Here is a 13,965-nt window from a genome sequence, read left to right as displayed (position 1 = left end):
GTAGTGATGGGAATTCCGTCTCTTTTTAGTGAGCCAGATCATTTGGCTCAGCTCACCAAGAAGAGCCGGCTCTTTCGGCTCCCAAACGGCTCTTCATTTTACCACTTCTGCCTTTTATAGTTCAGCCAAATTTAGCTTTAGCTGTTTTGACCTTTGATTAATACGTGTGCAGATATATCACTTAAATTATTCAATATAATTATACTAAACCTTATAATTTCCAGAATACCATAATTTTACATGATGCTTCGTTTCCGACTGTCACTCATCTTTTCCGACTGTCACTCGTCTTTTCCGTTATTTACGCACCACACTCCTCTCTCTCTTTCTCTCCTCCTCTCCCACCTGATCTGTACCTGTAGACCGGCAGCGCGCCGCGCACTCCCACCCTTCCCTGCTTAATGTTATGATCCTTGTCTGTCAATACCTGATTGGTCGACACGGATGTCATTAACACAACATTCAGTCACAGTCATTGTACGTGTCCACAGTCTCCGTCATTTCCACGCTTCCCATTCATTGTCTATGTAAGCAGCCGCGCAATGCATTCTAATAGTTTGGCGTCGCGATTCGAGAAAGTTCCCAAACGAGCCTCCATACTGTTTCCGGTTTGAAAGCTGGGAGCAGCAGCCCACCGAGGGAAAGGGTTCGTCCAGTCAGGTGGGGACAGCCTGTGTCTAGTGACACGCCCACCAAGCGCCCAATGTTGGGAAGCGTCGTGTCCCCTCGCGATAAAAAACACCCCTGTGGACACATACCATTAATCTCTTTCTCTCCTCCTCTCCCTCCTGCTCTGTACCTGTAGACCGTCAGCGCACCGCCCCTCCCTGCTTGATGGTATGATCCTTGTCTGTCATCACCTGATTGGTCGTCATTAACACATCATTCAGTCAGTCATGGTACGTGTCCACAGGTTCCGTGCTTTCCACGCTCCCCATTCATTGTCTATGCAAGCAGCCGCGCAATGCATTCTGGTAGCGTGGCGTCGCGATTCGAGAGACTAGGCGTGCAGGAAGCCCGCTCCTCATTTGCATAAAGTTGAAGTCCTGGCTACTTTATGCAAATCACGGGCGTCCGACGCGACGCGCCGCCTCTCGAAACTCCCGATAATCTTTTAAACTAAACGTTGTCGAGCCAAAATAAAGACAGATTCGGCAACTGCATGGGTTATTTCTCGCCTCAAATGTTTTCAGAAACACATTTCAGTGAACTATTTACGTGAAATAGGAGAAGATAGTTTCCAAACGAGCCTCCATACTGGTTCCGGTTTGAGCAGCAGCCAACGGAGGGAAAGCGTTCGTCCAATCAGGAGCCGAGTGCCTTGTTTCTAGGGACAGCCCACCAAGCGTCCAATGTTGGGAAGCGTCGCATCCCCTCGCGATAAAAAACGCCCCTGTGGACACGTACCATCAGTGCCCGTGGTGCGGAGAAAATCATCCTATCATTCTGCCTTGAATTAATTAAAGAAAAAAAAAAAAAACGGCTCTCGGACGGGAGCCGGCTCTTATCGTTCACTTAAAAGAGCCGGCTAAAAGAACCGACTCGTTCTTGACCTACACATCACTAATGGTTGGCATAGAGACGAACATTAGACCTCAAAAACCTGGATGTTTAATTTAACGAGGACATGTGAATGATTCATTATCCTCTCCTCGCTGTTTTAGTTCTAATAATCCAAGTGTTTACTGTAAGATACTAACTACCTAGTAACAGTATTAGCCTGCTTTAAGTGTAGCTAACCAGCTAGCTTAGCTTAGCTTCGTTAGCTTAGCTTAGCTTCGTTAGCTTCGTTAGCTTAGCTTAGCTTCGTTAGCTTCGTTAGCTCAGTTAAAGTCATGAACTCTCTGGTCGGGTACGGATTGTCCTCTGAGTCTGACAGCGATGGAGATGGAGAGGATGTAAACAACGGTGCAGCTGGGTAAGTATTCACTTAATACAAAAACATTCAGCACAAAACACAGATTGTTAATAAATGCAATATATCCTTGATGCAATATACACCTCAACTTGTTTACATTTTATTTATTACATCTACCCTACTTATTTTACAATTACCTGTTTCCATTACATCTATTTTTATATTTTATACTCTAGTGTAACACTTCTGTTTATATTTATTTATTACATTTACTTTATGTTTTATAGTGCTTTATAATTGTGTGTTTTACCTGTTATGTTTTTGTCTTCCTCTTTTAGTCTTGTCAAGTATTTGTTTTAAAGCACTGACCAGAAGTGGCAACTGTGAATCTCGTTGTATTTAATATGATGACAATAAAGCTTTCTATTCTATTCTAAATAATATTAACGTTATGCTAACATCAGCTTACCTGCTGCACCTTCTCTTCATCTTCAAGGTCTGTTGTCAAGGAGATGGCTGATGATGAGGCACCAGCTGTCAAAAAGACCCGCAACTTCTTGCTGGAGTCTGGTTCCAGTGAGTCAGAACCAGAGGAAGAGGACCCAAAGCCCTCTTCATCACCACCACCACCACATCATCATCATCCTCAAAAACCTTCTGCACCCTACCTGCCTGCTCCTTCCCTGCTGCTCACCTCCTCCAATAAACTACCTCCTCCATCTCTGCTCACCTGTTCAGACAGCAGTGTGTTTGCCAACCCTTTCAAGGCCCAGGCGGACCAGAAGCTCAGTGCCCTGCAGAAACACGTCCCCTTAACCATGCAGGCCAAACCCTCCCAGATAGGAGGTAAAAGGATGTGTGTGTCGTACAGGAAAGATGGAAGGTGCAGGTTTGGGATCAAATGCAAGTTTGCACACGACAGTGACCTCCAGACTGACTCTCATCCACCTGGGAGTGAAGAAACACCTGGGTCGGATCAAGCCGAGTCCCATAAAGGTGGAGGATCCCAGAGCCTCCAGCAGGAGACTAAAGAGGAAGAGTCAGGAGGGCAGCAAGCGAAGAAGAGGAAGGTTGGACTGAGCAACACCTTGATTCCTCCTAAGCGAGCTATGAAGCAGTACGCCATGCAGAGGGACAGAGAGCAGATCAATATGTCCTGATGGATGTTTTTTTCTGAGCTGTTACACAAAAAGCAATAGTACTGGGATGAAATATGTTCTCTCAGTGTTTGTATATGTTGTAGAAATTGTGCACTACCTATTGTAGGACCAGTTAATGACTCAGGCATACAGTTATGTTACATCTAGCAGACACTTATGTCCAAAACAACTTACATTTGTATTCCCCACAGTCACACTATTGAGAGCAATTTGTGGTTCTTGCTTCAGCACATTTTGACATGTGGACAGACGGAGCTGGGGATTGAACCACCAACCTTACTATTAATAGTTGACCCCTCAAACCAAATAAACTACGGCCCAATCCCAATGTCCCCCCCCTAAGGCCTTAAGCCCTGAACCCTCAGGGACTTAACTGAGATCACCTGGTAAATGGTTGAGTGTGAGAGGATGCAAAGGTTTGAAATGGTATAAATATGAATGGGACAGCACTAGAGCTGCACGATTATGGCCAAAATGATAATCATGATTATTTTGGTCAATATTGAGAACATGATTATTCATAGATTTTAGGGACAACATTTTTTTACTGCAATTTCACATTTAAATAAACAGAGAGCTGCTTTCACTTCCATGTTGTGTTACATTACGACCATCAATAACTCAAAAATGGTATCCTTTTACTTTGTCATCTATAGTGGTTATTTGCATAAAAATACAAAATTCAAATGATTAAGAAATAAATTATTTTATTTTTATTTAAATATTTGCTTTTAAAGTTTTTTATAAGCTGTTTAGAGCTAGTGTTAGGAAGTTAAACAGGTCATACTGTATTGGGGGGGGGTCATATGGACTCTTCCCGTGAACACGGTAAACACGACCCCATTTGAAGGCACCATCATACACGGAATAGAGCTTGAACGCATCATAATGTAACTCAGTGGAACCTCCATTAATAGAGCTGTTTATCTCCACGCAGCTGCACATGTGTGTGTGACCGGCAAAAAATATGAGATATATGGATATATGAGACTGCTGAAATCCGTCCGGCTTCAATCGGCTGCTGATTGACGGTTCATCTCTAGCTGTTAGTTTAGGAAGCGCTTGATTTATGCAGCAGTTTTCTTTGAGAGAAGCACAAATTTTAAATGTCAAGTCGATCATGTTCATTTAATTGTGGGAAGCCAAAATCGTGATCACGATTAATATTAGATTAATTGTACAGCCCTATACAGCACTTTACTGCAACATATCACGTTACCTTGACGACGCCAATTGTGAGTTTTTATTTTACGTTTTTACTTCCTATTTGAACGTCTTCCAGGCTCTTGCCTTACGAGACTAGAAGTAACTCAAAAAAAAAATTTTATTTACTTGTTTTTGTCAAACTTCATGAAGAAAAAATAAAAGAAATGTTTGATGAATAAAGCAGGTGTGTAATATTCTAATACTCTGATACTCGCATTACTCTGATTTCATGTGTTTTTTATGTACCCTCTCAAATCCTTAATGTTAACGTTTCTGTGTAAATTTAAATATGCCTGGCTGAACACCCATGTCCTGTCCTCTTGTTTATCGTTTATTTTATGCCTCCGGGCTTCCCCTAGTAACCCTGTGTTTAACGTCACAACGCTATGAATTGTGGGTAATTCCCTCAGGCAAAGTCTGCAGAAATGCAGAAATACAGACTACCGGAAATTGTTCATAAAGGGCTCAAAACGTCTGCGAGGGCGCCCTCATGGACTCTAAACTTTGCGGGAGTCTGTGAGAGTGGACATTGGGATCGAGCCTATAACTGCCCCAGTTCAAGACAGTCAGTGAGATTGCTCGGGTTCGTGTTGACTACCATTAGTGAATACACTTTAGATAAATGTTAAGACATTTATTTTCATCTTATAAATGAACAGTTTTTGTGTTTGCTCTACCACACATCCTAAATCACAAACCAGAAGAGGTGCAGATTTAGTATCGACATATGCTCCAAGGTTTCTCTACATAGCTTTGCTTATCAAATTACATTTACACTTCAAAGGTTATTGACAATGTTTGAGTTTAATTCTGTGCTTGCTGTTATTTTATGAGTTCACGTGTGATTTACAGTATCCAAGGTCACCTTTTAGCTGCCTATAATGACCGAGGACGTGATAAGTATATACATTATATAGGTTATTACTCCTTCAAAGTCTACCAACAGCCAAGCTTAACAAACAGCTGCCAGTGAAACATGTTTAATGACACTGACAAAATAGCTAAAATATGCATATTCTGTGACTTTTTTTTACAGGACTGTAAAACATAAGTTTTGTCTATTCCTTTTCAGGTTTTGAAATGTTTCTCTTTGTCAGTTGTATTTTTCTTTTAACCTCGCCAAATAAAGGCTTTACAGTAGATCTGGACACTAAATGAAAAAAATAGCTGCCTATTATTCATTTAAACAGAATTTACTCCACACATATTGGGATTGTGTTTATAGCTTTCTAACGTGTGTTTGTGTTAATTCATAATATAAATACAGTTGATTTATTTCAGTAGGAACCTTGACGCCACACACTAGGTGTGTGTTGTATATTACTAAGAGGTATGCTAATATTATTGCATAATAGCTTTGCAACATAACCTCAGCATCATTACACACACTCACATAAAAGGCTAGTTAAGTTTACAGGACTTATGTACAAAGGCAACGACTTACACATACAGACACACATACATATCTTTCCCTGATACAGATATTCTAAAAAGCTACCGAATATGACTATGAGTGAACAGTACATAATATATTGGTGATCCTACATTTACCTCAAACATTGCAGTACAGTGTATCAGGTCACTGATGGCAATCTGCTTCCATCTTCTGTTCTGTTCGTGCGATCCTCGTTTTACATGAGGGTCTGCTGCACGTGTCTCTCAGTGCTGTCCGACAGAACTTCCCCGTGTCCCGTCTGCTCCCAGACCACGCCGTCCTCCCCCATAACTTCTGTCTGCACGAGGGAGCCAGCTGACGGAGAGGAAGACGAGAGCACCGGGTTGTCCAGAATAAAGCTGTCCCCGTTAGTGGAGGCCGGGTCCTGGGACTGGGGCTGGGAGGGGGACAGGAGAGGAGAACTCAGGGACGCTGCGTGCAGGCTCTGGAGCTGCTGAGAGGTCGCTAGGATGGGGATCTGCTGAATGTGGTGCTGAGACTGGCTGACTGGCTGGAAGGTCATCTGAAGGATTTGTGTCTGGCTCTGCTGCTGGGAGGAGTACGACTGTAGAGAGTGCAGCTGGGGTTGATGCTGGGTCACCACTGAGCCGGAGTGGAGGGTCAGCTGTTGCGGCTGCTGAGCAGCTTGCACAAACTGGACGGGCATCTGGAGCTGGAGGTGAGTCTGCTGCTGGTTGTCAGCTGGCGACGGGGGGTCGATGGGGGACAGGGCAATCGTCACCGGCACCTGCATGGTGTGGAGGCTCTGGTCCTGTCCCAGTAACACCACCTGGTGACTCACTTGTTGGGTCACATGACCCATCTGGGACACCTGAGCCACTTGACCATCGTGACTCAGCTGGTCCACCTGCCCATCCTGCCCCATTTGGCTCACGTCCAGGCTGGTGACCTCTGCTTGCATGTGGTTTCCTGGCAGCTCCAGCAGGGAGGCCGGGGTTGTGATGAGGGCGCCAGCGTTGGCTGCCAGAGCCTCAGCGATTAGTACCTCCGGGTGACTCTTAGCCTTGTGGGCCACCACACAGTCCTTCTTCTCAAACTTCTTGCCACAAATGGAGCAGGCGAACTGATAGGTGGCGTCGGCGTCGTGCTTCTTCATGTGCCAGTTGAGAGACGCCTTCTGACGACACGTGAAGCCACAGATTTCACACCTATGGGGGAAAAAAATCGAGAGAAAATGCATGAATTCAAGGACTTAAGGGAATGAAGAAATCAAAAGGAGTAATAATTGTGAGCAGAGAAGTACTAACTGGAGGGGCTTCTCTCCGGTGTGGATCATGCGGTGCACAGCCAGGTTGTGGGAGCTCTTGAAGGCACGAGCACAGAACTCACAGATATAGTCCCTCTGGTCTGGAACAACAAAACACTTAAATATAGATGTTGTTCTCGAACACAGATCGAACCCAATGCACATTTTATGTGTGTACTGCAGGTGTACCTGTATGGTGCTTTGCATGACGCAGCAGCTGCTTCTGTAGTCGGAACAGCCTTCCACAAGAAGGGTGAGGACAGACGTATTTCTTCTTGAGCAAGTGCTGGTACTTTATATGATGCTGATGTGTGCAGAACAAAAAAAACATGTAAAAACAGATCATCATTTGCAGGAGGATTGAGAGGCTAGCAGACTGAAAACGGACCTAAAAAAAAAAGTTTGTTTTCTATCTTAAAGTTATCGACAATAGCATGTATGGTCATCATAAAAACAATTTAAATTGCATTTATTAGGAGTGTTTGAACATATTATGTTGACCACATTGTTACTGCTGTATTGAAGATTTTATCAGAAATGATGCTGGGATCTTCTCAGATATGGATAATAAGTTCATACTTTTAGTGCCGAAACTACTTATTGTTTATTGTTCAATAACTGATCAACAGAATTTAGTCCAGCACTTCGAAGGCACCACCTGGGAAACTGTGATGGACAGTTGTCACTAAACTGTTTTCATTCATTTAAACTATATTATTAAGTATTTGGGTCGCATACAGTTCATGGTTCGTAATAAGGTAACGCTAGCACTCATTCGGTGATTGCCTAGCAACAATATAAAAAAAGACGCAGTAAACTGCAAAACAAGCTCTGTCTGATCAGGGCCTTATAGTGTTTGAAAATCAAATGTTTATCACAGAAAAGTTCGGAATCCATTCCCGAGTACTACATTTGAACTGGAGTAGCGTTAGAGTCACAGGTGTAAACAGGCCTCAGTAAATTTGTGTGGTTGCTGAGACAGACCTGTAAGTAGCGAGGATGAGCCAGGACCGTCCCACATCCTTCCATTTCACAGCGCACATACTGCACAGGGGGCTTCTTCCTATGTGGGTGAAGTGCAATGTTACAGTACTGAAACCTCACTGATATCTAACATATCCAAATCGGTTGCTCACTATGTCAAACATCAATCACTACAATATGCTTTATTTCTGGATGAAATGATGACAGGATGATTCATTAAATGATATAATAAAGTTTAGATTACGATGCCCTAAAACAGACATCATCAATCTCACCTTCTCTTTGGCAGCCGCGGAGTTTTATCGTCTTTTTTCCGCCGGCCTCTCCTAACACAGAAGGAAAAAAGAAAATTACAAAATTGAGTTGCAATGGAAAATTAAGGAGTTTGCTCAGTAGCCATACAAACAGCCACACACACACATTACATTCAGATTTCACATGCACAGTTTAACTTAATAAGAGTAAAAGTACAACAGTAGCTCATTAGACATACTTATTAACGGCTTTGTTGAATATTCAAATCTGATTGGTCAATCATGGAGTTCTGGCATTTCTTTATAGCAGACCGCTGATATGGACGCAGTTCTGATGTCGAACTCTGGAGGTTCTCCGTTTTTGTGTCAAAATTACTGATTTCTTAAGTAAGTAGCCGTGTAATAAGCAGGATAATGTACAGCTAGCGGGTCATTGTTGTGAAATGAACCCCTTCAGGGCGATGCAAAACCCTGCCGGGGTTTATTTCACAACAATGACCGGCTCGCTGTACATTATCCCTTAGGTGTAATGTGGATCTGTCCTATTGATAACTTGATACACATTGACTGGTACTGTGCTTACTTCCTGGGTCCATCCGGGTCATCCACGATTTCCTCCTCTAGCTTTACTTCCTCTTCCAAACTCTCCACGTTGTCCAAACCTTCGATCTTTATCTCAGCAACCTCCTTCTCTTTTTTAGGAGCCTTCTCTTTCTCTTTCCTCTCCTTCTGTCTCGGAGGAGCTCTGCGCTTTGGTTTAGGGACGTCCCTAAGAGAGAAGAAAACAGAGAAATGTCCAGTCATTGACAAAAAAAAATATGGTGCCTATGTCTACTGTTGTCAGATACACACACACACACACACATACACACCGTTCATCCTTCGGATCGTAGCTCTGGTCATTTAGGTCATCTGTAAAAGGAAGATCTTCATCACTGCTGAGACCCTCTTCTTCCTCTACACCACTGAAAAAGAAAACAACAAATCACTTGAAACTGAATTCCCCTCTTGTCTGTCTGCTTTGGGTCAAGTGAACACACTTGAGAGATAAGTGTACCTCTGACTCTGTGGCTGGTAGCTGAGGTCGTTGGGGTCGTCCCGAAATGGAGGGTCTTCATCATCCAAGACTGGTTCAGCAACGTCCTCGCTTTCCTCCTCTTTCTTTTTACTGAGACAGCACGAGTGTGAAAACACAACGGTCATCAAAACACAGCACCACTCTCACTTAGTCACACACTTTTACAATATACAAGACAGTATACTTTAAAAGCCACGGGCTCAGTGGGCCATAAATATCTTAATAAGACATAATGCTTATGATACGTTATGCAGACTCTCTATTGTTAAAGCTAATGCATGTACGCTTTTTAAAAATATATTTCAAGATGATGCTCTGTAACCCCCCAGAGTGACAAAGTAAATATATATATATGTATATATATATACACAAACAAAATACAAAAATAAACTCACATTTCATACTTGTCTTTATTTTTTACCTCTCCTTCCACTGCTGCATGACAAACAGAGAAAGAAAGACAGAGAGACATCGTTAGTTTGAGAAAGGCAACAGCAACGCTCTTAGCCACTTGAACCTTCAATTTTAGATATATGTACATATTTGTATAAATGATGCGAAATGGGAAAAAGGTATGAAAGCATAAAACGTAAAAACATTTTATTGTGGTCTACTGCCCTCTAAAGCCTCGCTTATACTCGCTCACGATACCGTGGCGCTGGCCTCCATAGATGGCGCGAGCAACGAGCAAGCACAAAGTTGCATGTTTATGCTAAACGCGTTGTTCGTTGCAGTATTCTCCGAAACGCCAGCGGGCGTGCAAACTAAATATTATGTGAAGAAGCAAGAAGTCAACGACCATAGACTAAACATGCAACTCCTCATGCAGATTTTTAACTCAAAAGGCAGCACTGATCCCATTAGTTACACTGAAAACCCATAACCACAACCCTCCAATATCAACTATATAGGATGTCACTGAAGGTTTCTTATAGAATAAATAATATCCTGAGGAACAGTAGTGAACATGATGCTTCAGCGCTTCTGCATCTGTATAATCTGATTTGTGAATTATAAGGCCACATGTTGAACTGTTGTAGCTCACTGTCAACAGGTTGCTCACCAGCTTGGTTCTCCATTCCAGGTTCGGTCTTACACACGGGCTTGGCAGGGCTGCGGACGGCCCTGCCAGACGGGGGCTTGGCACGAGTCTGGGCTGGGGGGCGTCTGGAGGGTAGAGCTGGAGAGAGGGAGCAGAAGCATGCCATCAAACATGCTGTATGCCATGAAGTATGGCACAGGCACGTGCAGACACAACCCCACACAAGCCAGCACTGTTTGTTATCCTCTTGCACATAATATATAGAATAAGATTTAATTTAAATGCAGACATACAGATTTTTTTTTAGGGATGTCAAAGTTAATGTGCTAATAACGCGTTAACGCAAATTCGTTTCAACGCCACTAATTTCTTTAACACATTAGCACAATCAGTCTTTCGGAGGTTGTAGCGGGCTCAGTTTTAAAACGAGAAGATACTGGTATCATAGGAAACTAGAAAATCCATCGATACCAACCTCGTCATACTAGCTTGTCGCGAAGGAAGCTAAATAACGCTCCAAACATGTGCTAAATTTTGGAGAAAGAAAGCTGGCATGGCAAATTTCAAAGGGGTCCCTTGACCTCTGACCTCAAGATGTGTGAATGAAAATGGGTTCTATGGGTACCCACGAGTCTCCCTTTTACAGCCCACTTTATAATAATCACATGCAGTTTTGGCCAAGTCATAGTCAAGTCAGCACACTGACACACTGACAGCTGTTGTTGCCTGTTGGGCTGCAGTTTGCTATGATATTATTTCAGCATATTTTTTTTAGCTAAATGCAGTACCTGTGAGGGTTTCTGCCCAATATTTGTCATTGTTTTGTGTTGTTAATTGATCACCGGTAATAAATATATACATACATACATACATTTGCATAAAGCAGCATATTTGCCCACTCCCATGTTGATGAGAGTATTAAATACTTAACAAATCTCCCTTTAAAAAGGGACTGTTTGTAACTTCTTACACGTATAAATCAATCCAGGTCGGTGTCCCATGCGCGCTCGCGTCTGGCTACGCTGTTCAGACAAGACTCCAACACAAACTACACGGAAGCACCAAAACTGCAAAGTTGTATCTAGTGAAGCCCGTCTTGCAAAACAGTGTTGACGCGGTCAGAGAACACGGGGGAGACCGTAGCTTTGGTCTCCAGGGCCGGAGTCTCTGCTGTACTCTGCCTGCCTGCCTTCACTCACAGGCCGTGCTCGTTCTCGCTATTTCGCTCCACTCTCACGTGCATGCGCGCACACTACACACTACAGAAGACTTTGTAGCTCTGAGAATATCTAGTGAATGTACAGTGGTTTGTGCAGAAATAAATGCTGCAGCTCCTCCAGACCAACAGAGGTTTCCCGTGTCTTGTGAAGTGACAGGGCTCCGCTGCGAGTAACAGTATCGTCTCCGAACGGGTGCGGGTGTCTCCCTGCTCACTCCGGCCGCGGTTGGGAGGCTGAGGCAGGAAAAGCCAACACTAGGATCAGCAGTGGTTCATGGAGAGACCTTCGTCTGGTCAGCTAACATTACTGCCAAGCAGGTGAAATATCAAGTGATATTGGGGTTTTAACTGACGTGTGTCGCCTCACTATTTTGAGCGATGCTCGTTCATGTCTATGTAGAGCGAGCACAAGCGCGAACCCGACGCTGACTTCCGTTGACTTAACGGCCACAGGTGTCGCTGTTAACAAACATTCCTGATTCTTACAAACAGTCCCTTTAAGGTAAACTTTGAACAGATAAAAAAATGTGATTAATCATGCACAATCATGCAATTAAATATTTTAATCCATTGACAGCCCTATTTTTTTCTCTTATCACCTTGAGCATCTGTGGCAGGTTTCTTGGGGTCCTCTGAGCTGCAAGAAAGGAAAAAAAAAAAAACGCTGAGATATGACTTTTTCTCTACCATTCATCACATCTCAAATAACAACAATGCATTTAAAAGCTTTTGCATTGAATAAATAAATAAATAAATATGTGCCAATTAGAGAAGCCAGGTGAGTTTTCACTCCACCCTCCCCATGCAGAGATCTGCAGAAAGGGGGACGAGCTATGGCTGAAGGCGTGCTGCTTTTTGACAGGAACTAAACACCAACATAAACAGTTTAAAGTCTAGACAGGCTCATTATAAACAAAATGTCTATGTCTGAAAAAACGTACTCTGTGCCTTGAAGGCTGTCACCTGCGACCCCCCCTGCAGCCTCAGCAGCAGCCCCACAATCAGGCTGTTTCTTCCGCCTCGAGTTGGGAACTTTCCGCCTCTTAGTCGCACCGGTGTCCGGGCTCGGTTCCTCTTCTTCTTCCTCATCGTCACTCTTGGTGTCCTTCAGCCAGGCCGGTACTGTCCTCGTTGACCTGTCTCTGAGAACTCGTCCTGAGCTCGACACAGCTCCGTTAACGTCCAGTAATGAAGGAGAGACGCCGGACCTCGGGCGGCTCGCTCCCCGCTCTCTGAGCCCTCTCCGCGGGGTAACGCTCCTACTTGTGGCCGGGGTTTCATCTGCGGCCTTGTCCTCCGCCGGCTCTTCATCTTTATTTACCGCTTCCATCTCCACCCGAGGACGCTTCAGCCTGCTGCAAAATCAGCTTAAAGTCCAGCAGGTTGACTAGAAATCGCAGTAAAAGCGGACAACATCTGGTTTAAAGACGTTTTGATGATTTCCAGCGGCCTTTATCCAACAGAGGGGCATTTTACTGTGAATGCGAGGTGGATTTACACGCAAATTAAATACATATATTTATTAATTAGGAATTTAAAACTTTTCTTAATTATCTATTCAGCAATAAAGCGATATAATTTTAAAGAAGCAGACCCTATTTTGCGCCTCTTAAAGCGATAGTAAAGCTGCTGATGAGCGCGGTCACCATGATGCTCTCTTTGTCGCGTCTCCTTTAAGCCAAATATAAACCAGGCTGCGTTCAAGAGCGGCGACGACGAGGTTTTAGCAGCTGCAAAACAATCATCTGTGTTGCCTTTTAGCAATAGAGAGTTAGCTGAGTTAGCTCGTAGCTGCGTTGTTTATAAATCTGCTAAGACAGCAGCAGCAGAGGCGCATGCAAAGAGCATAGAGCGAACGCGGCTGGCTGGCTGTCAGGTGCATCATGGGAAATGTAGTTAAAGTTTAGATCAACATAGTTTAGAGCAGGGGTCAGCAACCTTTACTATCAAAAGAGACATTTTAGGCAAAAATAATAATAAAAAAAATCTGTCTGGAGCTGCAAAACATTTGATCATTGTGATGAAGGTAACACAGTTTATAGTCGAAGTATATAGTATATAAGTCTAATGCAGTGAGGGCCAAAGAGCAAATGTACTACGGAGTATTAGGGCCACATTGAGGGAAAAAACATCTGAGATTTACAGAATAAAGTCGTAATATTATGAGAAAAAAAAGTCATAATATTACGAGAAAAAATTCATAACTTTATGAGAATAAAGTCATAATATTACGAGTAAAAAGTCGTAATATTATGGGAAAGAAAGTCGGAATATTACGAGAATAAAGTCATATTACAAGAAAAAAGTTGTAATATTACGAGAAAAAAGTCTGAATGTTACGAAAATAAAGTCATAACTTTACGAGAAAAAAAGAAAATAACACGTAAAATTACTACTTTATATTATGACTTTATTCTCATACTACGACTTTTTTTTCTCGTAAACCTATGACTTTATTCTCG

General features: G+C 43.1%; 2 protein-coding genes across 5 annotated transcripts; one reads left to right on the top strand and one right to left on the bottom strand.

The window, feature by feature from the left end:
- The first annotated feature begins 1,438 nt into the window (after positions 1-1,438).
- si:ch211-113e8.11 lies at positions 1,439-3,452 on the top strand. 2 transcript variants are annotated; one of them, XM_037761068.1, is made up of 3 exons: positions 1,439-1,774; positions 1,826-1,918; positions 2,355-3,452. In XM_037761068.1, the coding sequence occupies exons 2-3, from the start codon at positions 1,836-1,838 to the stop codon at positions 3,016-3,018; spliced, it is 747 nt and encodes a 248-aa protein (XP_037616996.1). In that variant the 5' UTR covers positions 1,439-1,774; positions 1,826-1,835; the 3' UTR covers positions 3,019-3,452. The 2 variants fall into 2 exon arrangements, with proteins under 2 accessions (XP_037616996.1, XP_037616986.1); XM_037761058.1 differs by having other exon boundaries at positions 1,441-1,918.
- An 892-nt stretch (positions 3,453-4,344) lies between these two features.
- si:ch211-113e8.10 (E3 ubiquitin-protein ligase ZFP91) lies at positions 4,345-13,387 on the bottom strand. 3 transcript variants are annotated; one of them, XM_037761086.1, is made up of 13 exons: positions 13,150-13,386; positions 12,445-12,978; positions 12,103-12,140; positions 10,306-10,422; positions 9,638-9,677; positions 9,222-9,332; positions 9,037-9,129; positions 8,748-8,933; positions 8,186-8,236; positions 7,911-7,989; positions 7,116-7,230; positions 6,928-7,027; positions 4,345-6,828 (listed from the first exon to the last, which is right to left on the bottom strand). In XM_037761086.1, exons 2-13 carry the CDS (start codon positions 12,831-12,833, stop codon positions 5,856-5,858), a joined length of 2,292 nt encoding a protein of 763 aa, XP_037617014.1. In that variant the 5' UTR covers positions 12,834-12,978; positions 13,150-13,386; the 3' UTR covers positions 4,345-5,855. The 3 variants fall into 3 exon arrangements, with proteins under 3 accessions (XP_037617014.1, XP_037617021.1, XP_037617007.1); XM_037761093.1 differs by having other exon boundaries at positions 9,638-9,674; positions 12,445-13,387; XM_037761079.1 differs by having other exon boundaries at positions 12,445-13,386.
- Positions 13,388-13,965: the final 578 nt, after the last annotated feature.

This window comes from Sebastes umbrosus, chromosome 3 (assembly GCF_015220745.1).
Source record: "Sebastes umbrosus isolate fSebUmb1 chromosome 3, fSebUmb1.pri, whole genome shotgun sequence".
Lineage (NCBI taxonomy): Eukaryota > Metazoa > Chordata > Actinopteri > Perciformes > Sebastidae > Sebastes > Sebastes umbrosus.
The sequence above is the reverse complement of the archived record's forward strand: the minus strand, read 5'-3'. Positions and strand labels throughout refer to the sequence as shown.

What these genes read in the sequence shown, in the direction of transcription:
- si:ch211-113e8.10 (XM_037761079.1), bottom strand. Translation starts at nt 12,833, where the DNA reads ATGGAAGCGGTAAATAAAGATGAAGAGCCGGCGGAGGACAAGGCCGCA. An exon ending in AATAAAGACAAGTATGAAAT is followed by an intron (nt 9,333 to 9,637) that starts GTGAGTTTATTT and finishes GTGCTGTCTCAG; the next exon opens with TAAAAAGAAAGAGGAGGAAA. An exon ending in TCATGCAAAGCACCATACAG is followed by an intron (nt 7,028 to 7,115) that starts GTACACCTGCAG and finishes TTGTTGTTCCAG; the next exon opens with ACCAGAGGGACTATATCTGT.
- si:ch211-113e8.11 (XM_037761068.1), top strand. Translation starts at nt 1,836, where the DNA reads ATGAACTCTCTGGTCGGGTACGGATTGTCCTCTGAGTCTGACAGCGAT. An exon ending in GTAAACAACGGTGCAGCTGG is followed by an intron (nt 1,919 to 2,354) that starts GTAAGTATTCAC and finishes TTCATCTTCAAG; the next exon opens with GTCTGTTGTCAAGGAGATGG.